General features: G+C 39.7%; 2 protein-coding genes across 2 annotated transcripts in view; one reads left to right on the top strand and one right to left on the bottom strand.

Annotated features, from left to right (window-relative positions):
- The window catches only part of LOC123285608 (elongation factor G, mitochondrial-like), a 47,883-nt gene that overhangs the window by 7,049 nt on the left and 13,639 nt on the right, over window positions 1-27,195 (bottom strand). The window contains 7 exon segments of the mRNA XM_070509735.1: window positions 668-812; window positions 2,424-2,586; window positions 12,962-13,044; window positions 13,912-14,049; window positions 16,619-16,675; window positions 18,330-18,431; window positions 19,954-20,091. Coding sequence (XP_070365836.1) covers window positions 668-812; window positions 2,424-2,586; window positions 12,962-13,044; window positions 13,912-14,049; window positions 16,619-16,675; window positions 18,330-18,431; window positions 19,954-20,091 — 826 coding nt within the window.
- Window positions 6,648-13,892, top strand: LOC139045294 (latexin). Its single transcript, XM_070509737.1, has 6 exons — window positions 6,648-6,987; window positions 8,065-8,127; window positions 9,205-9,382; window positions 9,678-9,814; window positions 12,294-12,356; window positions 12,604-13,892. The coding sequence occupies exons 1-6, from the start codon at window positions 6,859-6,861 to the stop codon at window positions 12,700-12,702; spliced, it is 669 nt and encodes a 222-aa protein (XP_070365838.1). The 5' UTR covers window positions 6,648-6,858; the 3' UTR covers window positions 12,703-13,892.

Genomic DNA, 27,195 nt, shown 5'->3' with positions numbered 1-27,195 from the left:
TAAAAGCCTATAATGTCATACATGAAAAAATTACAAATTTATGGATTTCCTGACATCTGAGTAAGTCACCAAAAATAGCACTACTGTAGTTAATGTTTGTTTAAAATTTTCTCAGAATTCTGAGCATTTCTATCTTCTCTATTAAAAATAGAACTGACAGATTATCCATTAATTTAAACATACGAAAAACATCAGATAATTTAGGAGAGAACAAAGTAGGCTTTTAATTTTGCAAGAAAGAGAAGACAGTAATCTATCCTCACTGTGATTCTATAAATACATTTATATATTTTTAAAGATTTTATTTTTCCTCTTTCTCCCCAAAGCCTCCCGGTACATAGTTGTATATTTTTAGTTGTGGGTCCTTCTAGTTGTGGCATGTGGGATGCCCCCTCAGCATGGCCTGACAAGCAGTGCCATGTCAGCGCCCAGGATCCGAACCAGCGAAACCCTGCGCCGCCGAAGCAGAGCGCGAGAACTCAACCACTCGGCCATGGGGCCGGCCCCCGATTCTATAAATATTTGCCCAGGGCCTTCCACGTTCCCTGGTGTGCTGCCTAGTGTTCTCGGGGGAGAAGACCAAAACACAGCGCTGCCTTCTGAGGCTCTGATGGTCCACCAGGGGAAACAGATACAGTGATGCGGCAGGAGCCAGGACACAGAGTACCTTGTTTAAGCGCGCCTTCTCCTGCACGGATGAAAGAGATTTCATTGGAATCAACCATGTGATGTGCTCCATCTTGCAGGACAAATCGGAGCCCAGAGAGCTTGTGACCAGAAAGAGGGCCCTTCTCACAGGCATCCAAAAACCCCTGTTAATGAATGAACACAACTTCTGGAGTAAGTGGATTTCACTTGTGGATGAATTACCAAGAAGCCCCTCTCCCCCATTTTAGTATTCACAAGTTTAACATTTTTATGAATGCTATATTTCACTCCTCAAGAAAGGAACTTAAGAAAGTTGAACAGCTTTACTGTTTTAAGTTTTATCATTGTGGCATTGAGATGAGCAATCCCTTGTAAAAGCATATTACTTAAAGTGTGAGCTGGTCTGGAAGTGATGCTGGAAGTGCTAATAACCACTTTCTCATAATCTCATCTTCAGGACTTCCTTAACTCTCATCACCCATTACAGAGACAGCATGATCTTAATTTTACAAGGAGGAAACAGAGGAAAGGCAGATCTAAGGAACACCCTAAAAGCAAACCTCCAACAAAATTGGCGTTTACTCAACAGCTGTGTCTTGAGCTCCTGCCACACACCTATTATTGCTTTGTCTCATCGGCAGATTACTTTAGTGTTACACAAACGTCAGTAAGAGCTGGAATTAAAAAGTAATTTCAGTTTTCCAAATGAAATTCTTTTTTTAAAAGACAGCTTCATTGAAGTATAACTGATATACAATAAACTATACATATTAAAGAACACAATTTGATAAGTTTGCAATTCTTTTTCATTCAATCACTTAAATATTTGTAGAGCTCCTACAAATCAAGTGAGTTTTTCTTGGCAAGACAATCATACAGCTCCACATACGGTACATTTCTGAGATTTCAAAGCTGTAAACTCTGTATGTGAACATCTAAGCTCTCCCTCACCTCTGTTTATCATGGAGAACAGAAGATAATTTAAAAGTGTGTGAACAAAATATTGTCCTGAAATAAAGTATAACGAATGAAATATACTAATCACAAAAAATGCTACCACCACTGAAACCAAAATTATAATCTGTTAATAAAGATTTCTAAGTTAACAGGTTAAAAAAAAACACTAAAAACCCCAATCTATAAGAACAGACAGTTGCTAAAGGTTTACAACATTCTTGAAAGCAGGGACCTCCAGAGCCAACACAACACCAGCCCTACGTGTACACAGCACGTCACAGCTCCCAAGGAATGTCACAGCAGCTCATCGGAGCCTCACTTCAGCGATAGGTTCAAGCTTAAGTATTTTATTGCTGGTTTACAAATGAAGAAACTGGCTCTGCACACCGTGACTGACCAAAGAGCACGCTGATCAGGCGCAGGGACGCTGGCAGCACCCAAGTGTGGGCACTCGTGACAAATGATTATCCAACTACAACAGTGCCCCTAAAACTTTCACAGACCCTAACGACGACTACAAATTTCAACTGCTGATTACAATCAATGAAGAGGCTTCAATTTATCAAGAGAAATAGAATAACTATGATTAAGAAACAGAATGGTTTCCCATCATTGTCACAGCATATATTTATAGCTCTTGAACTTAATGAATTAAAGATTCTAAATCAGATGGAGAGCTGGACAATCAGATAAAGAAGGAGGACCGTAATTAAAATGAATCATGGAAGACACTGTGATGGAAATGTAATTTAACACCTAATAAACTGTTTTTGATTTAAAAAAAAAATGCAAGACAGTTTTTTGTTGTTGTTTTTTACCTTTTCTACAGCAGGCACAAACTGCTTTGGAATATTTGCCCCGAATGTTTCATCTGAAAACTCCAACTTAGTGTAGTTCTCTGGGTCCAGAGGCTCCAGAACGCCTATCACTTTTCCAAACTGACCTGCACCACCTGACTGTTTTTTATGTGTAAACTCAAACCTGAAAGTGATTTAAGAAGAAAAAACAAAATCAATATAACATTATGTAATTACCAAAACGAAATAACTTCTAATTTAAGTGAAAAGCCACATTTCATCATTTTAACTTTTTCCTTTGAATATGATAGCTTTGCTATAAAATTTTATTGTAGAATTTATTTAAAAAGGAATCCTCTCCTTTCTGTTCTTACTTGGAAGTGGGGGTGGGGAACACCACCAAAGTAATCCATGGTTTTAATTCTGCGAATTCCGAAATTCACAAGTAGAAAAAAGTAAAAGTTGAGTGACTAAAATAGTCAGTCAGTCTACGGTTCTTGTTCTGGCACTCTGAAGAGCTTGCCCACTTCTCCTGGAACGCCTCCCTTCCTGGCCATGCAGTGTTCCTTCCTTCAGTCTCTACACTGAGGACAGTTAGTTGAAAGCAGGCGCCCCGCAGGTAACTTATTCAGATAGTGCCTATTTGATTTACTGCTTGGACATCACAGACTGGCGCAATTCAAGAGCAGGGAGCTTCAAGTGGAATAATGAACACCTCAAAATGAGTAACATAAGAAAGCCATTCAAATAGAAACATATATAGGCACAGGCGTTTACGTCAAACCACTACCGCCAACAGAAGTATGACAGAATAAGCATTTTGCATACATATTTAACATACGTAAACATAAGCTACTACTTCATTGAAAAAACATTTCTTGAGTATCTACTGTTCACAAAGCATTTCTTCCTTTAAACTGAAACCTTCCTCAAGACTGTTAAAATGGAAGAGGCCAGCTGCTTTCAAATTTTCTGCAGACAACTGCAGGTAAATGGACATTAATGAGTGTGAGATCCTGCAGACAGATCTCCGAGCGGTGTTCAGAAAGTAACTATCAGGCGCCAGTCCGGGGGAGGGGGGCAGTGGTTAAGTTTGCACGTTCCGCTTCAGTGGCCTGGGGTTCCCCAGTTCCCATCCCGGGTGCGGACCTACACACCACTTGTCAAGCCAGGCTGTGGCTGGCGTCCCACATATAAAACAGAGGAAGATGGGCACGGATGTTAGCTCAGGGCTAATCTTCCTCAAAAAAATCCCCAAAAGTATCAATTTTGGTAGGAGCTGCCAGCTCGCAACAAGCAGACTTCATAAAGACGCCAAGTGTGACATGCCTGAGGAAGTGCGTTTCAACAGTCTTCCAGAGGGCAAGACTTCAGGATGGGCAGGGGAAAAACTGCCAAAAGGCTAACTTCCCGGGAGGGGAAAAACAGCTCTCAGAACTGAGAAGGAAAGCAGAAGAGAAGCAACTGCCAAGTCCCCGCAGGATACTGACCGGATCGCAACAGCGCAGCCCGCTGGCATATCCTCAGGGATGCACGAGTTCTCTGGGACATTGTAAATTTTGTTTTTGATTTGACAACAATATAACATCTATACAACATACTCGAGATGTGCTCTCTATATGGTAATCACTAAGCATGGATATTCACATTTAAATTAATTAAAATTAAATAAAATTAAAAATTCAATTGAAGCAATCACATTTCAAGGGTCAACAGGCAGATGTGGAGAGTGGCTCCTGTAGGGGACACAAGGACAGAACACTTCCACCCCTGCACAAAGTGCTACCAGACAGTGCTGCTCTGGAGGCCAACTCGCAAACAAGTCACCCGTGCAGTTTCAGGGACTGTGGCTGGGTTCACAATCAACTGGGTGCCAAATTACAAAACACCTATGTGCCAGGCTTGTGTCAAACACTTTTATGGATTGTCTTACTTGTTCTTTACCACAAACCCAGGAAGTAGGTACTATTTTTATCACCATTTTACAGATGTGAGACCTGAGGGTCAGAGAAGCTAGGTAACTTGCCAGATGTGATAAAGATATTAAGTGGCAGAGCCAGGATTTGCACCAAAACCAATGCTCTTAATCAAACATTTTTCTAGAAGGCTAATAAAAATATAAACTAACTTAACCTGCAAATAATGCATTCACTTCAAAAGCCATTAGGGGGCGCTGCACAAAGACAGATTTTACAGTAGCTCCAGTAGAGAAGAGGTGGAAGAAGGAAGACATCACTTGGTAGGCAGCTAATAGGAAAGCTGAAGGTAAAAGAACCCATGCCCTCTGCCAGACCACTGGCGTGCTGCAGAATTTAGTTTTGGCAAAACATCATGACTCATTAAAATTGATGTTAATTAGAATTGTGTTGGTTTTATTGTTTCTATTTTGCAGATTTCTTTTAATTTTATAGTCGTACCAAAGTTGCAATCCAGAGGCATTTTTACTTAGTTTTATGTTCATATAGTTATATAAAGCTATAACAATTTAATTTACCTGATGCCAGAGACTCATAATAATTTTGTTACTTTCAAGGTAATCCACACATACTCAAGTTTAAGGATAATGATCTCTTGACTAACCATTTGTGAAGCCTTAGCAAGCAACTAAGATTTCAAGGACTCAAATACAGGAATGAGATTCTCTTAATGTAGTTTATTTAACACCTAAATAGGCAGTTAATTTCTTTTAGTGTAATAATTCTATTTTAAAAAGAACCTAAATCGGTATGTGTACTTTTAGTAAATGCCTGATGTGTCATAACATGTTATCAGTCTTGATCTACAGAGATGATAATTGTATTCAGAAAGCTTCAAAATGGTGACTTCATCTAGCAAGCTCACACATTGTACTTCTCACAACTCTAACTGGTAATAACACAGGAGATGTTAACCAGCTAATTGTGAAACCTTAAAATTTTATTATCAGATGCCAGCCCAGTAGCATAGCGGTTAAGTTCGTGGGCTTGCTTCAGTGGCCTAGGGTTCGGAGGTTTGGATCCAGAACGCAGACATACACACCGCTTGCCAAGCCACCCTGTGGCCGCGTTTCACACACAAAATACAGGAAGATTGGCACAGATGTTGGCTCAGGGCTAATCTTCCTCACCAAAAAAATAAAATTTCATTAGCAGCAAAAAGTTCTTTCTGCGTCATCAGAATGTACTCAGCCACTCTTTCCTGGACACTATGAAAGGAGCACATAATTCAAACAATTCACACACATACACACAATGACAACCTAAAAGGTTGGCTGAAGGATGAATGAGTCACCACCCTCCCCCACAAAAAACCTTCAATCTTTTAGAAAAAGCCTTCAGAAGAAAAACTGACCCATTCATCCTCCAGTGACTTGACAGTTGTTGGCTAATATAACTAGAAAGGATGGGAAATGCCTTAGTGCTTACTATTTTTAAAAAGCTACTTCCTCGATAGAAAGACTTTATTTACAAATAAATTGAAAAAGGTTTCTGAGGAAAACAACATATTACAAATACATTTTTGTTAACTTTTTTTTAAAAAGCATCACCACAACATATGTCTACTCAAAGAGCCTTCAAAACTCCATTTTGAGAAAAAGAGCAAAGAATCTTTATTTCCAAGCCAACAAGCTAAAGGGGCAGTTTGGTCATACGTGTAATGACAAGGAACCTTAGCTTCCTGATCCAGAGCAAACCCAGCAGTTCCTTTAAAGGTGACACAAGAAGGTAATGAGGAGATCTAGAGAGTGGAAACGCAAGGCCTGCTCAAAGTCTGCGCTTGCTTAAGCAGCTTTAAAAATCCTGCTTTTGTTAGAAGCTACCTCAATGTAGGGCTTTGGAAAGTTTAAAGTATTTATTTGAAAGTAAAAATTTCAGTGAATCAGAAACTTCGAAGCATGGTGTTATATCAAAACCTCATCTTTCTAAGATCAGTAAAGGGCGAGAGGGCTGCAGGTGCATTTTTCTCTCTCTCCTAATCCAAATTACATAATCCTCCAAACTAATGCCACAGTTCGCAGTCGCATACTCTTGGTCAGAAGTGGTCCAACCCTACAAAAGTCGGGGATGAGCAAGCCTCTTCCTGGACGCCCTTGACGAGCAGGAAACGAAGGGATGGGAACCGCGCAGGACCCGGCGCTTCCCCGCACTTCGCCCGGCGCCCGTCACGGTGCGTGGCGTGGAAGGGAGCCGGGCTCCTGTCGCGGGCGGAATCTGCAGGGCCGGGGGCATCGCCCCGAGGGGCGGAGTCCGGAAAGCTCCGCCCCGCACTGCGGGCCAGGCTGGGAGCAGGAAGGACGAAGTCCCGCCCGCACGCCGCTCCCGCCGGGACCAGGGGCTCCGGCACGCGGAAGCCGGGAGCAGGCGGGCGGCTTCCTGACTCCGGGCAGCGGGCAGGGAGGGGCGAGCGGGGAGCGAGGAGGAGCCGCCGCCCGGCCGCCGAGCTCCAGCAGCCTGCCGCCCGGCCGCAGCTGCCCGAGATGGAAATCCCGCCGACAGAGCACCCCGCCGCCAAGGCGGCCTCGGTGGCGGAGAACTGCATCAACTACCAGCAGGGGAGCCCCCACAGGGTGTTCCTGGTGCAGACCGTCCGCCAGGCCAGCAGGGAGGTGAGTCCGCGGCGGGCGGGCGGCCCTCTCCCCTCTCCCCTCTCCCCTCTCCCCGGCGAGACCTGCGGGCCCGCTCCTGCGCTTCCCCCACTACTCCAGTCCGCACCTACAAAAGCTCCTGTCCTGCGAACGAGTCTTCGTTGCTTACATTTTAAGACCAACCCTTATCAGACGCTTTGACCATAATGAAGGGGGAGAAACAGCAGGAGAAAGTGACAACCAAAGTCCGAGAGTAAAAGCATTGTGGCCCGAACCTTCGCCTGAACCACCCCAACACTCCTGCCGCTGACTCCGTAAGAGACGTGCTTCCTCCGGCTAAAGGAGTGAATTAAATGCTTAAGGCCTCAGCAGTCACTGCGTTCGCTGTCATTTTACTAAATTCTAAGGGCTCTGAGGTCCTCCCTTATTTATCCGACATAAGTTTAACTGCTACAGTCTTTAAGCGCTGACAGGGAGGACGGTGTTATTTCAAAACTGCATCAGACAGCATAATGAAGCGTAAACTTTCAATTGTATCTTGATTGAAAGGTGAAATCCCTAAATGTTTGTCTTACTGTTATAAAATTTGTTAAAGTCTCTTTTTGCAGGTCCACCAACCATACAAGTAAAAACAGTACTAAACATCTCTCACCACTCCACACTAATCTGCCTCAATAGAATTAATTCAGCTTCACCGAACACTATCTGGAGGGTACACAGGACTTTATGAAAAATCTTTTCGACGGTGTATTCTGTTTATTGTCTTTAGAATTAAAGGCTGTTTCAAAATTTCTTCTGTAGAGAAGTTAGGATCACAGACCCAGAGATTGAAGTCCTCTGATGAATGAAAGTGAATTGTAACCCATTTTGTTTCTATATGCTTTTATCCCACCCTTCTGTTCTCATCCAAAATAAACCTGATAGAGGACCTGCTAACTTAGATGTTACATACACGGTGAAATGCATTTTTCAAGGTCTAAGGCTCTAATCATTTTACCCCTCCCAGTCAGCCGCCCAACCAAAGGAGAATGGGTTCTTCTAACAATGCAAAGAACTGCGTTATTGTTATAATAACTCACCACATTTTCTTAATTTTAGGATATTCCGGGAAGAGGACATAAGTATCGCCTTAAATTTTCTGTGGAAGAAATTATCCAAAAAGTAAGTGAACCTCCTTTATTATTAAATAAAATTTGATTCTAAATCTTCCAGAGTACCTTTGCTGATCGAATCATAGAATTTGGGGTTTTTTTTAAAGCTGTTGTGAAATCCCTGCCTCGAAATAAACGATATCATACAAGGGTCAGTTTTTACTCTTTTTGTATATTCTGAGATACATGAAGTATTTCTATTGAGCTATTTAGAAAACAGACTCTATATACTTCAGTTCAAATAAATTCCCTTTAAAAATGTTATATACTTATCGGGCAGTCTGAACTCATGCCTAATATTACTCTCATCACTTTTTTTGTCTGCCTTTCTCATTCTGTTTTTGGTTTCTTTTACTTAAAAAAAGCAAGTGCTTTAGATATTTATGAGTATTAGAATGGCCAACTAATAGCACCGTGTTCAGATAAGAATCTTTCAGTAATGGAGCAGGGAAATGTTTAAAAATTACACACCTATCAAACTATTAATGAAACAAAGTTAAAAGGAACTGCAATTCGTACCATAACCATCTTGTAATTAAAAAAAGCTTGCCCTTTTGTTGAGCATAATTCAGAAGAGATATAGGCCAACATAAGGAGATTCATTAAAAGGCACTTGAGCTGCTAGACACTCGTCTTTACCACGCAGAACCAATGCTACAATCTTCTCATTTACATCTAGGCACAGACTGCTGTATCTGAGCTTGAGAGGATTTGTGTTATTTCAGGAGCAGAGACGAAGAGTGACGGAAAGACTTAAAAAGTAACCCGTCTGGGGTTGGCATGCAAAGTCAGACTCAAATCCGGCCTTGCAGATGGATGCCCCATTAATTCTGAAATATATTCAAAGTTTTAGGATGAATTTAGAGGATTATGAGGCCTTCTAAGTTGTAAAATAAGCAATCTCTTTTAGATACCTCTAAGAAAAGTATTAGGCCATCCCCATTAGATACCTCTGGAATGTTACTCCGAAGTCAGGTCTGAAACACCAATAGCGGGCCAATGCCTTAAACGTTCTATCTCAAAGAACAATAATTAGTAATGGATGGCCATCTGCACGTAAAGATCATCTGCAAAATGTTTCACACAGCAAGTTACAGTGGACTGCACAGCAGAAGTACTTTACCCTCCAACGGGACAACATTCTGCACCAGAAGTCAACTTCACATTTGAAGGAGAAATCGGAAAGAACCCAGATGAAGAAGATAACACATTTTATCAAAGACTCAAGTCCATGGAGGAACCACTAGAAGCACAAAATATTCCAGGTACATAAATATGCCATGGAAAAATATTTTTTCAACTTTAAAATCAATATCAATTATCTATGCTCAAAATTTATGTTAACATAATGTTGGAAATATACTGGCTTTTGCAAAAATATTCATTACCAATCTAATTAAACAAAAAAAGGCCTTGGAACTTTATAGATCCATAGCTTAATTATTTTCTGCACACATTTCAAGGAAACTATGACAAGATTTAGAATTTAGGTTTTTTTAAGAGGTTAATACTGTATGTATAAAATAATTCCATTTACCATAAAAATGTTTCCTTCACTAGACAATTTTGGAAACGTATCTCCAGAAATGAAGCCAGTTCGACATTTAGCCTGGGTTGCCTGTGGTTATATAATATGGCAGAATTCTACTGAAAACACATGGTATAAAATGGTAAAAATTCAAACTGTCAAGCAAGTGGTAAGTAATTTCTATAAAATACACTATTAACAGGGCTAATATTTACTGAAAGTGTTATAATTCATGATTGGATAAATAGCGCCCCTTTAGTTACTTTGTATTCAAGACCTAGTATTTTCAAAGAGAGGTCAGTTATAATGACGGCTAGAGAACGTGAAGCTGCAGTTTCAAGAGCGTGAAGTCTGGAGTCAGAGATAATTCGGCATTCAGTTTTTGTGCTCAGCCTAATATAGATTATTTCCCTTGGCAACCCAAGTTTGGTCAAATTACTGCAGCCACGCAATACTGAGACCATGTCTGCTTCGCTCCTCCACCGAGAGCTGGTGGTGCCAGAGCTGCTGTGACACATGGCTGCATTTTTTCCCTACGGCTCAGCCAGAACAAAAATATTGGCATGGATTTGTGAAGCTTGCTATATGTAATTTTCTTTTATAATCTATTTAGTCATAATTTCCAAGCAATTATTGGAAATAATTTACAATATTTACGTCTGGTATAACTATTCTGAACTGCCTCTTTCTGGACCTTAAAGAAATAAAAATAAATTCTTTGATTTTATCTTTATTAAGAGGTTAAAAAGAAAAAACTATGTCAACCAGTAGTATCTAATGGAAAACAAGGAAAATACTGTAAAGAAACCACAACCAACAGTTGTAGTGAGCTCCGTTGGGAGAACAGGCCTCTCCAGCAGACCGGTGTCAGCTCGTTGCTGACAAACTCCAGGCAGCTGGAGCACCTTCTCTGCAGGCTTTTTCGACCACTTATTAGATCCCTATGGGCACTTGAGGCAGGACAGTCACTTACAACTCAGAGTGTGACACCAAATACCCAACATGAATATTACAGTGGCACTTTAAGAAACAGCCTTTCTCTAATGCGTTTTTGAAGACATCAACCTTGGTTACAAGATTCCCATAGGGGTACTACAGCCTCAAATAACTGAGTAAGTGGTCCAGGTACCAGAGCCTATACAATCATAATTATGAATTTCAAGCCACGTTTTTATGCAAAATATGCACAAGACAGTGCTAGTAGTTTCATGAAAGCATTAAGGAAAATCTCAGGAGAAGGGTTTAACCACTGCTTCAGGCTATGTATCTTATGTATCTTTACCTATTAAGATCCAACATGTAAGGAACCTTACTGATTTTTACCTTATCTTTAAAAGACAGTCTTTGTTGATATATTCAAAGAAAGGATTACTTCAAGATGCTGTAAGGAGAGAATAGTATTTGACCCTGGGGTCACATTTATAATCACTGTTAACCAAAGAAGCCGCAGGAGCTTGTGCTGCCCCTGGGAGTCTCGGGCTGGTTTTGATACGTCCATTATAAGCCTTAAAGAGCCTGTGTAAGGAGAGCAGATCTCTGATGATTGTGTTTTTTTTTTTAAATTGGCACTTGAGCTAACAACTGTCGCCAATCTTCTTTTTTCCCTGCTTTTTCTCCCCAAATCTCCCCAGTACATAGTTGTATATTTTAATTGTGGGTCCTGCTAGTTGTGGCATGTGGGACGCCACCTCAGCATAGCCTGATGAGCAGTGCCATGTCCCCACCCAGGATCTGAACCGGCAAAAGCCCGGGCCACCAAAGAAAAGCGGACGAACTTAACCACTCGGCCACGGGGCCAGCCTTTGATAATCTTGGTTTTAAACTATGTGGATGCAATATTTCTGTGGAGCTAGTGGTATAAATACTTTATATTCCCAAAGCAAGAAGCAGCACAGATCAAAGCTTTAATGACAAAGTCAGATAACCGCATTCATTACATTTTACTATTTTCATTTTTTTTAAAAGAATTTCTATTACAAAATTGGTTTCCTTTAATGTAAACACTCATTTCAGTAGTTTATCCCTTAAATGATGCTTCTGTGAACAATCGAAACATTAAGGAATCTTAAATGACGAACTACAGACTGTAATGCTCTTAAATAGCTACCACAACTTAGAAACCCAAAGAGCGGGGCCGGCGGGGTGGCGCAGTGGTTAAGTGCGCATGTTCCGCTTCTCAGTGGCCGGCGGTTCGGCGGTTTGCCAGTTCGGATGCCAGGTGCGGACATGGCACCACTTGGCAAAAACCATGCTGTGGCGGGTGTCCCTCATATAAAGTAGAGGAAGATGGGCACGGATGTCAGCTCAGGGCCAGTCTTCCTCAGCAAAAAGAGGAGGATTGGCAGTAGTTAGCTCAGGGCTAATCTTCCTCAAAAAAAACCCCAAAAAACAAGAACCCCAAACAGAAAGGGTAAATGATTTTTAGAGTAACAAATGACAACTCATGATTTTAAAATGTAGTTTGAAAGAAAACTTATTTATAAGACAACAGTTTTTCTGTCAGGCTAAATAAATTATGACATTCAAATTTTATTTTTACTTAAGTGGAAGTATTATAATCATCTACTAATGAACCTGATTTTTAAAATTAAAGTATTTTTGCCAATGATATTAAGTTTTAAACAGCAGGTTTTTATTTTTTATTATAGCAAAGAAATGATGACTTCATTGAGTTACACTATACCATTCTACTTCATGACATTCCATCTCAGGTGAAGTATCATGTGCCTTCATTTGAAAATTGAGACTAGTTTTGTAGCCACAGTATGCCTTATTAATTTTGACTTTAAATCAGAATTCGTGTAAATTCAAATAGGCACCAGGTTGAAGTATATCATACTTGTAGCAGTTTAACTTGTTTTCCTTTATTCTTTATGAGGACTGTTTTGTCTCGAATAAAATGTAAGCCCAACTCTGTTTTCTGAATTTTATCATAGCATTAGTTTCCTTTGCTTCCAGGAGATTATTCCCTGGCAAATGCAAGTTCTCTGGCATCCACAGTATGGTACTAAAGTAAAACACAGCAGCCGTCTGCCTAAGGAAGCACAACTGGAATAAATGAAGACCCTAACCCTGGAGGAAGTGTAAACATGCTTATTAACGATGTGTATGTCAGTCTTCACTGATATCTAGCTTAAGGGGCCAAACAAATCCCAAAGTGTTGCTTAGTACAAATGTCTTGATTACAGTACTATACAGCTTCCATAATAAAGTGCCAAGAGGTGCAAGCGTCTTAATAACAGTAACAGTGCTATGTATATCCCATAATAAAAAGCTTCAGTTCTCGCCTCATAGGATGTTCGTGTTGCATACTTACGGGACAGGGGCAGTAATGGTCTCCCTGAAAGCAACTTTTGGTTTTCCTGTGATACAAGGACAGCCATATTCTCTTTCCATCCTCTAAAAAGAGCAGGGAAGATAATGTTTTGGTATATTTAAATTAAAAAAATAAAAAAGAAAAACTCTAAGAATCTTAACTACTTTAGAAGCATTCATTTAAATAGATAAGCAAATGATGTTTTAAATCATTTAAGTATCTTACAAGGATACATGATGTTAAACAATACAACCTGCTTTTACAGATTTTGTATAAATGAATTCTAATTTGTACTGATTAATTTACACTTACCTCCAAGTAATCCATCCACTAAAACTTCACCTTTGTTCCATCTTACTGCAATTTCACTATATAGCATCTGAATCTGTTGTCAGAATTTTCTTCTATCTCAACTTCAAAGATATGATCACAACCAGAATTTTTACTCTAAGTCACATATCTTTCGTTTTCATTCATAGAAACACAACACCTTTCCTAGGGAAGTACAGGCCCCATCTAGCCACTCTTTTATCCATATAATAACGGTCTTCAAGTGCTGACTTGGGAAGAAAACAGACAAGAAGTGGCCTGGAGAGCGCGTACTGGTGGGACAACTTTCTCAGCAGGTTGTCTCCCTGGGGCTGGGGCCAGGATATCCATGACCCAACTAACCATGACCTGGGGATGGATGGATGGTCTTACTGCAAATCTCCTGAGCCTTGATTCTAGAAGTCTGCAATGTTTTACAAATAGAAAGATTTAGAGATCAAAATAATTTGTAACATGTAGAAGAGGAAGGAGTACACCATATCTGGATGCAAACCACAGTGAAGCTTGGCGAAGCACTGTTGTTATTATGACTGTGAGACTGAGAATTACTGACTTTCACTCTTAACGAAATACAGACATAAATAAAGTGAATTTAAATTAACTTCCTTGTTATTTAATACCTGAGCATAGATTTCCAGGTGTAATTCTCCCATTCCAGATACAACTGTCTCTTTGCTTTCCGTGTCAAAGTGGACTTTAAATGTGGGATCTTCTCTTGTAAACCTGCCAATACCTTTTGAAAATTTTTTCAGATCATTCTTTAAAAAAAGAAAGCCAGTACACATTTTACTAAGCATGATAAGCAATGGGATTGTTGACCAAACTTTACTGAATGCAATCAAATACATAAGCAGTTAAGAATTAAAAATAATCCACCATCTAGTTCCTAGGACACATGCTTTAATATGTGAGCTTGGATACCACACAGCCAAGAGAGCAGGGAATAGCCAGCTCACAGAATTTTCTTTCTCTACCAAGAGAAAAATCAAGAGTCCAAGACTTAACTCTATGCCCTTTCCTATTATATTGATAAAAACTGTCCATTTGTGGAAAACTGCCCATCATTGCAGAAAGTAGAATCTGTTTTCCTGTGTTATATTTCAGAAGTCCTATACATAATCAAAGGAATCAGCATGTTTACCGAGACTCTACTGTAGATTCAGGAGGACAGTTCAGACCAACAGTAGGGCAAATGCCACACTGAGACGGCTCCCCTTCAAAGCAATCTGCGCGGGTGTGTTGCGATGCACCTCTATTCTTCTTAGACCTAATTCCATACGTGGTCAGCAGAATAACGGCCCTCTAAGGATATGTCCATATCCCCCTAAACTTGTGAACTTCACATGGCAAAGGGGACTCTGCAGAAGTGACTGAGGTTGCAGACTTCAAGCTGGGGGAGATGATCATGAATAATCTGGGTGGGCCTAATGTAATCACATGGGCCTTTAAAAAATGGAAGAGGAATGCAGAAGGGTAGGTCAGAGAGATGGGAGAGGGAAGAAGAGGCAGGAGCTATCTGAAGCACGAGAGGGATTTACTTTACTGCTGCTGGCACTGAAGAGGAAGGGGCCACAAACCTGGGAAGGGGGGCAGCTTCTAGAAGCCAGAACGGCCCTCAGCTGACAGTGAGCAAGGAAATGGGGACCCAAGTCCTATAACCACAAGGAGCTGAATTCTGCCAACAATCTAAGGAAGCAAGGAAATAAACTGTCCTCTAGAGCCTCCAGAAAACAACATAGCCCTGCCAATGTCTTGATTTTAGCCCATTAAGATCCATGTCAGATTTCTGACCTACACAATTGTAAAATAATACATTTGTGCTGTTTTAAGCCACTGAGTTTGTGGCAATTTCTTACAGCAGCAAAAGGAAACTAACATGCCCCAAATCACCAGTATTAACAGCTATCACCTGTGGCTGGAGCTGTGCTATGTGTTTTGTATATGTTATCTGATTCTAACCATAATGCTGCAAGACAGAATTATCCACATTTTTCAGGTGAGGAAACAAGGCACAGAGAAGTTAAGTGACTTGCTCAAGGCCACACAGCTAGTGCAGGGCAAAGCTGGGACTGAATACTGGGTTAGTCTATCTCCAAAGTCTTTTCCCTTTTCCCTGCGCTAGCCAGGTACCCTCAACTTACTAGATCATCCCTGCCCCCACTATTGAGAGTCTTGGCTTTATGCAATGACTTCATTATTTGATTTAAATTAATTTACTCCAGGAGGCAGACAACCCTGAGACACCAAAAACTCTTTTGGATATTGATGCATTTGATTTCCCTGCGTTACTGAGGATTATCAACACTTAAATGCCTTCCCTAAACGCTGCATTTAGGAGTGAAGAAACATAGTATCTTTAACTTATAGCCCTGCATATTCTGAGGGGAAAAGCAAACAATTTAGCAAAGCACTTGGAACAAACTGTGGCATCTGTGTGGCAAGACGGACGGTTCGTCTCTCCTCAGATTTCTGAGATGGAGTCATTTACTGTTTCTTGCCATCTCAACATTCTCTTTTCTATAATGAGAAGGGTCTGGAAAATCTCAAATTCCTCAAAATAGATGAAGTAGCAGCTGTTAATGTATCCACAAGACAATAAATCAGAGCATGTTCTGTAAATGATAGTTTCCAGGTGACAAGAGGTCAGAATGTTCAGCTAATGCATGAATGAGTTAATTTCAATATACCATATGAAGGTGATTGTTACGAATGTCAAGGCAACTTAAGAACTAAACAAGTTATGGTTCAAGTTCATGACTAATTCCAGTGGCAAGCAATATGAATGCAGAACCTATTCAAGCAATTTTGGCTTTGTAAAAAGCTAAATGACATCAAATCCAATCATAAAACTGTCACATCTGAAAGTGAAAAAAACAGTTTGTAGGCTTTCCATGTTATAATCAGACACTGACTTAACTATCACAAGTCTGGGGATGTATTATGATTCATGAGGCAGTCAATCTCTGCAATATTCTAGTGTCCTTTACAGTGGGCTTTCCCCCAACTTCGGACAAACGCACCTGCTTCCCCTTTACCATCCCTTTGCGACCTAAATCTACGAAGTCACTTCCCACTCTGGAGCCAACGCTACCTAAGGAGTTACAATGCACAGTCTCGTGAAGGCCTTAATACTATCAATTTCTTCAAATATACTGGGGAGTAATTTCTACTAATAGACCGATAAATTTAAAAGGAGATTTCAATACCAAAAGAGGAAACAGAAGACCATAAGACTGCTGGTTATCAAAAGATACTGTGCATTGTGTAGACAGATAAAAAGGAGCTCAAGTTTTTATTGTGATATACTGAACATTAAGTCAAACCTACCTTGTTAGAAGGCTTCATTGCTATTGAAATGACAGGATCAGGAACATGAATTGACTCCTACAATATTATTTAAAAGAAGAGATAAGAATTCAGAGGTAGTACTGTGTATGTCAGAGATGAATTAATCTTAATGTTCTACTTTCCAGTAGAACAAAGGACAAATACTAGTCAACATCTGTAGTCCAGACGGTATATATGTTGGTCTGTTTTGCATTACATAAATGAACATATTAATTAATAAATAAAGGTGTCCACTTATATGATCTCCTCCCTCCCCAAATATCAAAAATAAAGTATCTATTTATTTAACTGTCTAAGACCCTTAAATTTATTGACCCTTTGTTTAACATAATCATTATAATGAATCCAAATGATGAGATGCGGAATTCTTATTGGCTGGTGGCTACATTTGCTGTTGCTATCTTCTGAGAAGTTACTTTATTTAATCAAAATATACTATACTCATTGACAAGAGAAACGGAGAAAGGGCATTAGATTTTTTATACATATGATACCTTATTTAATCAATCACAACTCTGAGAGGCAGATATTATTTTTCCCATTTTGCAAATAAAATCATTAAAGGCTTGGAAAGAAGATAAAATACCTTGGCCAAGGGCCTTAGAGAGCAGAGGGCAGAGGTGAGACTCTAAGCAGGCTGACTTGCTTCAAAGCTTGAGCACGTGCCACACCTCCAGTCCCTTCACATTGCCAGGGACAAGTATTTAAAGGCGGTCTTATCAATAATAAAATACAACATTCCCGTTATCTAGATTCCCCCAAAACTTGCATGGATTTATTTATGATTTTTGTAGTATCTTAAATCATTTGTAAAACCATAGACATTAGAGAATATTTTATACAAAAAAATTAAATTACAAAATTATGAGTTCATCATTGTATACAGGAGCTATTATAGTGCTCACTTGTTAGCGTTGGACCAGTTCTTACATAAACGACCCACTGTAAATGCCTTCACTGCAAATTACCTGTCCCCTAAGTACTCATATTCTTTCTTTACTGAATTCAGGAGAGGAACCAGCCTCACGAACAAGTGGTCATACTGTAGGAGAGCCTGCTCTCCTGTAGAGGCAAAAAAGGGGAGTCAGTGAAGGGGATTCAAAGGCAGCGGCTGCCGAGCACGTTCTTCCCTTCAGGGTCGCTGATGCTGAAAAGGCACCTGTGTGAGGCCCACAGGGCAGGCTGCAGTCAGTCATGCTGTCTAGCTGCATCTTGCCTTCAGACCACGGTTCTGTCCTGTTCTGTTCTCCCCAGGTCTAGCCTAAACGTTACAGTCTGGTCCAGCAGTTCTCCTGGGGTTTGAGGGCCCGCCCTCTGGTTGCTGAGTTAATAAAGAGCTGGCACTCCACTGGGACTAGCCTGATGCTGGTGACGGCAATTAGAGAGGCACCCAAAATGGGGAGGCAGAGGAGTCAGAGCTACACGTCCAGCTGTGTCTAGGGGAGATTTTCCCTCCACGCCACACCTTGGGGGATCATGGAAGGATTTTACTATGAAAAACCAGGTAAGTCAGCTTACACAGAACACTTGTCTAATTGACATTTAAAGAGCCACAGCCAAACTATACGTGATGCCTATGGCACTCAATGAAAACCTCAGTGGCTGTTTTTCTGAGGTACTAAAGGTACTACATAGAAACACAGACTTTCGAAACTCAAGTGATAAACAGCTTTGAAATTAAATGACTCACCACAGAAAGACCACTATTGTCTTTGTTTGTGAATGTGTCTCCACTAGCACAGTCAATGCCAAATAATGCACAGATGTCTCCAGCAAACACTTCCTCAACATCCTAAATAAAGAAAGAACACAAAATGATACTCGCAAGTAATACAAATCAGGGCATGGTAACTAAAAAGTAACTGCAGAATAAATACATTGTTCATAAATAAACAGGGCAGAATCTCACCATGAATTCTACAAAGAATGAATTAGCTACAACCACTGCAACACCGACAATCAACCACAGCAAAACACCTTAAACAGGGCCCCTATTTAAACCACATCTCAGTCGACAACAAACTCAGAGATATGGCCTCATTACTTGGAGGATCTGCAGTACTGACAGAACACAGAGCCTCCCAGTTCTAAAGTTATTTCTATTGAATTAAAAAGCATGTACTCTATGTGCTGCCATAGTCCAATGAGATGTGTATGACAAAGGCTTACACGGAAAACCTGCAAAGGAAGTTTTGAAAACAAGGAGAATGGAGCCCATTGTACTTAAAGTAATCAATTTCTCACAGATGTAAGCAGTTAAGAAAACACAGGAACTCTAAGAACAAAGCATTGGTGCCTCTAAGCTTTCTGCTTTTTGTCCTTTTAGACTAACAGTTCATTCTGAACAGCTGTGAATGAGCTGCGACTGACTGTGAAGGAGCAAGTGTGTGTGTGTCTGTAACGGTTACACAGCCGTACAGATCGCCTAGCTTCCGGCCCATGAAACAGCAGTGCCAGCACTAACCCCTCCAGCCTGCCCCTGTTGCCCATCTCAGAAAACAGCAATGCTGCCCAAGATCGAGACTGCCTATTTATGTTCCAGGAGACACAAAAGTTATGGCCACCAAAAATTTCTGAACGTCAAGATTTTGCTTAGACAACTAAATTTCTCCAGGAATACAGAGCTGAACTGGGAAAGGCTGAGAGTAGAAGACAACCACACACACTCGGTACTCCTGCCAAGGCCTAACCCCGTGGACAAGAGAAGGCCAGGACAGACTCAGAGCCCATTCAAGCATTCAAGCCCTAAGCAGAAGTTCATCTTCCAGACCAGATCTCGAAAGGCTTTCAATCTTCAGATAGATTCCAGCACCAATGGGACCTGTCAACGGGCTGGTTCTACGAATACAAAACTCTAGGGTTAAAAAGAGCTTTCACATCCGCCATATTTCAGAAAGTAAATCCACTAAACAATGTGGGAAATTATGTGTGAATTTATTACTCTCACTTACCTTTGAGAACCACAGTTCCACTGTCCTAAAAACCTATTATACTCTTTGTAATGATAGCTCTTAAGGGCTGAATCTTGTGTTCTGAGTCTCAGGGACCAAACTGTCCCTTCTCCTTAACCTCGGCCATTGAGGAAATACAGCTAACTCACAAATAGTGGTGTGGAATGTGTTCTTATCATCTGCTGATTTAACCTTTACCAAAGTGCTCCATCAGACCTGTAGCACAGCTAATTAAAAAGGAAGAAGCCAGAAGAACATGTTCAATAGAAGTGATTTCCCCATGGGGTTCAGGATACCAAGAAGGTAGATGTATTTCATGGACATCAGAGAAATTTTGGACCTCACAGCAATGACTGTACTTGCCTCCATCACGTCGGCATGCATGCGAACGAGCCTCTGCACTCGCACTTTCTTTCCTGTCCTGGTGTTATAGATGGTGTCACCCTTCTTCAACTCTCCTTGATAATTGCGAACATAAGTTAACTGTCCAAAACGACCTGCCTAGAAGTCAAGATTGGGTAAGGGCAGAAAGAAATGAAAAAGAAACATAAAAATCAAAATTAGGAGTGATGTCAGTATCATGGCAGAGTGAGCTGTTCCCATTGTGTCTCCCCTCTAAGTTACAGCCAGTAGGAGATCGAATGACAAACAAAAGGTGCACAGCACACCAGAAACCCTGAGAGATCCAGACATATAAACACCTGAAGGTGGGTGGACTGGACCTCTGGGAGGCAGTGGAACTAGGGAAGCAGCCCCGGTGTCCTCCTCTAGTATTGGCAACTCCAACACCAGCCCTCCCAGCAGCAAGGGTGCATCTAAAATGCAGATACCCCTTGTGGTGGTGTCCTGACCTGAAGTTTCAAAAAGCACAGTGGCACTGGAGACCAGAGGCTGCACGAGCAGCAACAGCAGTTTTGGCTCAGCCCCTGCCCCTCTCCCAGCAGTGGCACTTGTGACTTAACCCCTCTCCTTTCCCCTGCAGTGGCGGGTGGCACCTGCAACCTGAGGCTCCAGGAGTCACAGCAGTACCTGTCACCCATCCCCTAGTGGCGGCACTCCTGACACCAGCCCTACCAGCAGCAGGGGCTGCACACGAGACCCCAGACCTCAGTCACTGGCAGTAACACCTGTGAACTGAGTGCCTCTGATAGTAGTACTGCCAGCATCCCCAGATAACCTGGGAGCAGCAGCACAGGTGGTGCACGGGGCAGCAGCACCCGAGCCTGTGGAGAGCCCACAGAGAGCTAGTGGAGGAACACGAGACCCAGCAGAGGTGCTTGCATCCTCGTGACCCCAGTGGCAACACCCGCGACTGTGGGGACATCATAAGCAGCAACCTTGCAGGCACAAGCAGCACAAGAGGGCACTGACGATGCCTCTGGCAGAGGCAGTGGAGGGTGGAAAGTGCAGGCTCTGAAATGCAACCAGAAGCAGCTCAGAATCAAAGTAACCAAAGCCGTGCCCAAATAAGAAAGGTGGGTACCACCATGAATGCGCTGGCAGGGGATGAACTCATCACCCACCATGAGGAAGCACAGCAACACACAGAACAGAAGGAAAACAACAACCCTCCAGAGACCAAACTGGAAGTCACGGAAGATTGTGATCTAACTGACAGAGTTCAAAATAGCTGTCATGAAGAAACTCAGTGAGTTACAAGAAAACTCAGAAAGACAGTTCAATGAGCTCAGGAATAAAATCAACAGAAGGAGCACTTCACCAAAGAGACTGAAACTAAAAACCCCCCAGAAATTCTGGAGATAAAGAACACAATTAATGAGATGAAAAAAACTAGAAAGCAGTGGAAATAGAGCAGACCATATAGAAGAAGGGATTTGCAAGCTTGAAGACAGATCTAGAAATGATTCAGGTGGAAGAGAAAGAACTAAGATTTTTTAAAAATGGAGAAATATCCAACTCAGGAAAAGCAACATAAGGACAATGGGTATCCCAGAAGGGGAAGAGTGGGAGAAAGGAGCAGAGAGCTTATTCAAAGAAATAACAGCTGAGAACTTCCCAAAACTGAGGAAGGAACTGGATATACAAGTCCATAAAGCTAATAGAACCCCTAATTATCTCAATGCAAAAAGACCTTCTTCAAGGCACTTTACATTAAAACTGCCAAAAGTCAACAACAAAGGAGGAATATTAAGAGCAGCCAGAGAAAATAGCATACAAAGGAACCCACATCAGGCTATCAGCAGATTTCTCAGCAGAAACTCTACAGGCCAGGACAGAGTGGAATGATATATTCAAAATATTGAAAGATAAAAACTGTCAGCCAAGAATACCCTGTCCTGACAGCAAGACAATAATAGTAGGGGACTTCAACACCCCACTTACACAATGGACACATCATCCAGACAGAAGGTCAACAAGGAACACTAGCCTTAAACAAAACGCTAGGCCAGATGGACTTCATGGATGTATACAGAACATTCCATCTCAAAGCAGCAGAATATACATTCTTCTCAAGGGCACAAAGAACATTCTCAAAGACGGACCATACATTGGGAAGCAAAACAAGCCTCAATAAATTTAAGACACCTGACATCATATCAGGCATCTTTTCTGATCACACTGCTATGAAACTAGAAATCAACTACAATAAGAAAGCTGAAAAAGTCACAAATATGTGTAGACTAAACATGTACTGAACAACTATTGGATCAATGAACAAATAAAAGGAGAAGTCAAAAAATACCTGGAAACAAAAGAAAATGAAAACACAACACAGCAAAGCTTATGGGATGCAGAAAAGTGGTACCAGGAGGGAACTAAATAGCAATACAGGCCTACCTCAAGCAACAAGAAAAATCTCAAATAAACAATCTAACACTATACCTAAAAGAACTAGAAAAAGAAGAACAAACAAAACCCAAAGTCAGTTGAAGGAGGGAAATAATAAAAATCAGAGTGGAAATAAATGAAATAGAGACTAAAAAGACAGTAGAAAGGATCAATGACACTGAGAGCTGATTCTTTGAAAAGATAAACAAAATTGACAAACCCTTAGCCAGACTAAGAAAAAAAGAGAGAAGCCTCATGGGCTGGCCTGGTGGTGTAGTGGTTAAGTTTACGAGCTATGCTTTAGGGGCCCATGGTTCGCAGGTTTGGAACCTGGGCACAGACCTACACACTGCTCATCAAGCCATGCTGTGGTGGCAACTAATATACAAAATAGAGGAAGATTGGCACAGATGTTGGCTCAGGGCCAATTTCCCCAACAAAAAAATTAAAAAGAGAGAGAAGGCACAAATAAATAAAATCAGTTTTATTTTAAATATTTTATTTAAATATATATTTAAATGAAAGAGGAGAAATTACAGCAGATACCAAAGAAATACAAAGGATTATAAGAATACCATCAAAAGCTATGCACCATGATATACATTATACATGATATACACTAACAAACTGGATAACATATAAGAAATGGATAAATTCTTAGACTCTTACAACTTCCCAAAGCTGAATCAAGGAGAAATAGAGAATCTGAATAGACCAATCACAAATAAAGAGATTGAAGAAGTAATGAAGAACCTCCCACAAAACAAAACTTCAGGACCACAGGGCTTCTCTGGTGAATTCAACCAAGACTTAAGACCTATCCTTCTCAAAGTCTTCCAAAAAGATGAAGAGGACGGGATGCTTCCTAACTCATTTTACAAGGCCAATATTACCCTGAAACCAAAACCAGACAAGGGCAACACAAAAAAGGAAATTACAGGCCAATATTACTGATGAACATAGATGCAAAAATTCTCAACAAAATATTAGCAAATCAAATACAACAATACATTAAAAGGCTCATACACCACGATCAAGTGGGATTTATTCCAGGCACATGGATGGCTCAGCATCCACAAATCAATCAATGTGATTCACCACAATAACAAAAAGAGGAATAAAAATCACATGATCCTCTCAATAGATACAAAAAAGCACTTGACAAGATTCAACATCCATTTATGATAAACCCACAGCCAACCCATACTCAATGGTGAAAAACTGAAAGCCATCCCTCGAAGAACAGGAACCCAAAAAGGATGCCCATTTTCATCACTCTTACTCAACATACTATTGGAAGTGCTAGCCAGAGCAATTAAGCAAGAAAAAGAAGAGGGATCCAAATTGGAAAGGGAGAAGTAAAACTGCCACTATTTGCAGATGACATGATTCTATATATAGAAAACCTTAAAGAATTCACCAAAAAACTATTAGAAATAATTAACAAGTACAGTAAACTTGCAGTGTACAAAATCAACATTTAAAAATCAGTCTCATTTCTATAAACGAACAGTGAACCAGCAGAAAGAGAAATTAAGAATACAATTCCATTTACAATTGTGACAAAAAGAAGAAAATACCTAGGAATAAATTTAACCAAGGAGGTGAAAGACCTATACACTGAAAACATAAGACGTTATTGAAAGAAACTGAAGAAAACATACAGAAATGGAAAGCTATTCCGTGCTCACGGATTGGAAGAATTAACATAGTTGAAATGTCTATATCACCTAAAGCAATCTACAGATTCAATGCAATCCTTATCAAAATCCCAAGGACATTTTTCACTGAAATAAAACAAAGAATCCTAAAATATATGTGGAACAACAAAAGACCCCAAACAGCCAAAGGAATCCTGATAAAAAGAACAAAGCTGGAGGTATCACACTCCCTGATTTCAAAATATACTACAAAGCTATAGTAATCAAAACAGCATGGTACTGGCAGAAAAGCAGACACACAGATCAATGGAACACAATTGAGAGCCCAGAAATAAATTCACACATCTATGGACAACTGATCTCTGACAAAGGAGCCAAGAACATACAATGCAGAAAGGGAAGTCACTTCAACAGATGGTGTTGGGAAAACTGGACAGCCACGTGAAAAAGAATGAAAATAGACCATTATCTTACAGCATACACAAAAATTAACTCAAAATGGATTAAAGACTTAAATGTAAGGCCTGGAACCATAAAACTCCTAGAAGGAAACATAGGTAGTACACTTTGACATAAGTCTTAGCAGCATCTTTTTCAATATCATGTCTACTCAGGCAAGGGAAACAAAAGAAAAAATAAATGAATGGGAGTCCTTCAAACTAAAAAGCTTCTGCATGGCAAGGAAACCATCAAGAAAATGAAGACAACTCACCAACTGGGAGAAAATATTTACAAATCATATATCTGATAAAGGGTTAATATCCAAAATACATCAAAAAACATTTAACTCAACATCAAAAAAATGAACAACCCAATCAAAATGTGGGCAGAGGATAAGAACAGACATTTTTCCAAAGAAGATAAACAGATGGCCAACAGGCACATGAAAAGATGTTCAACATCATTAACTATTAGGGAAAGGTAATCAAAACTACAATGAGATATCACCTCACACCTGTAAGAATGGCTGTTATTAAAAAGACAAGAAATAAGTGTTGAAGAGGATGTATAGGAAAAGGAATCCTCATACACTGCTGGTGGGAATGTAAATTGGTGCAGCCACTACGGAAAACAGTATGGAGATTACTCAGAAAATTATAAATAGAAAATACCATATGGTCTAGCTATTCCACTTCTGGGTATTTATCTAAAGAACATGAAAACACTAATTTGAAAAGATATATGCACCTCTATGTTCACTGTAGCATTACTCACAATAGCCAAGATTTGGAAGCACCCTAAGTGCCCATCAATGGATAAAGGGATAAAGAAGATGTGGTATATGTATATACACACAATGGAATACTACTCAGCCATAAAAAAAGATGAAATAGTGCCATTTGTGACAACACTGATGGATCTTGAGAGTATTATGCTAAGCAAAATAAGTCAGACAGAGAAAGACAATTACCATATGACTTCACTCCTATGTGGAAGATAAACACACAGATAAGGAGAACAGATTAGTGGTTACCAGAGCAGCAGGTGGTAGAGGGCTGGGGGGCAAAAGGGGTAAAGGGGCACACGTGTATGGCGACAGAGAGAAACTACACTTTTGGTGGTGAACTCAATGCACTCTACATAGAGATTAAAATATAATGATGTGTACCTGAAATTTATACAATGTTATAAACCAAAGCGACCTCAATCAAATAAATAATAATAAAAGTAATCAAACTTAGGAGAACTTCACACTACCTCCAAATATTTCCTATCAATCTTAGTAGTACATCTTATATACATGCTTTGGTTTGTCATAAACTACCTTAATACTAGCTTTGAATAAGATAAGTTAAATGGTTGTTGTTATTCTTTTTGGTATCACAATCCAAGGTACTACTTCTGTTTCCTCCAAAATAAAAGTTATCAAAAGAAAATTTTAATTATTTATATAATTAGGAAGTATGCTTTTGCCTTCTAATATTATTTCATAAGTTCAGTTTAATAAAATAAGACACAAAAATAAGGTATAATTATTGGAAAGACAACAAAAACATCATTAGAAATGGTAAGATTGTACTATACATCTAAAAAACCCTTTGATAATCACCTGGAAAGCTAGTGACTGAATATAAAATGACTACTCAAGAATCAATTCCTCCTGAACAGTAACACTAATCAATTAGATATATATTTAAAAGTTACCAATTTTTCCCACATTAATTTATGGGTTTAACACAATAGCAACCAAAATCCCAAGAGGAATATATAAACATTTGATAAGTGATTTAAAATCTACTTAGAAGAATGGTTAAAAATAGAAATTTTAAAAACTATGGCAATGAGAAGAAACTAACCCTGACTAATATTTAAAAATATTAAATACTCCAAAACTTAAAAAGTATGGAACTAGCACCAATTAGACTGAACAGTCCATAGAGCATAGTTAAAAATCTAAAATGTTTAATTCATTTGTCAACAATGATTAAAAAAACATGACAATCAATGGAAAAGTGTAACGTTGTTCAAAACCTGGTAACGAGACAATGGGTCTTCTCTTTGGAGGCAGAGGAGATCCACTTAGACCCTACCTCACAGCACACAGCAAAACAAATTCCAGCCGGTTTAACAACCAATAAACAAAGCAGAGGAAACTAAAGAAATATTTACAAAATATATTCAAAGAGCAGGGCTTCTGCAGTTAAAAATGAGAGAATGACTTAAGATAAAGACATATATTTGATTATATAAATTTTAAACTGCTAATTGTTTTAAAAGAGAACTTTATTAGGGAAAGCTCATATAAATAAGTAAAACACTTTGACTCTAATTTTAAAAAAGGAAAGACAAAAGAAATAAAGAAACAATTACAAAAAAGGAAATGCAACTGCATAAACAGTATATGAAAAAATATTCTCTATCATTAGGAATTAAGGCAAGATGAAATATTAAAATGCCATTTTCATGTATGAAATCAGTAATGATTTTTAATAAATAATACTCAATTTGAATAAGACTCATTGAAATAACCTAGTACATTAATTCTGAGAGTATGAAAGCAATCTGGCAATACAAACCATTAAATATTAAAACATTCCATACCTTAAACTGAATAATCACTATTCTGGGATGCTAAGAAAGCATTCCTAAATACCTATTTTTAAAAGCTTTATGCATAAAATTGTCACTGCACAGTTATTTCTACTTTTGAATT

Source organism: Equus asinus, chromosome 5 (genome assembly GCF_041296235.1).
Source record: "Equus asinus isolate D_3611 breed Donkey chromosome 5, EquAss-T2T_v2, whole genome shotgun sequence".
Taxonomy (NCBI): Eukaryota; Metazoa; Chordata; class Mammalia; order Perissodactyla; family Equidae; genus Equus; species Equus asinus.
The sequence above is the reverse complement of the archived record's forward strand: the minus strand, read 5'-3'. Positions and strand labels throughout refer to the sequence as shown.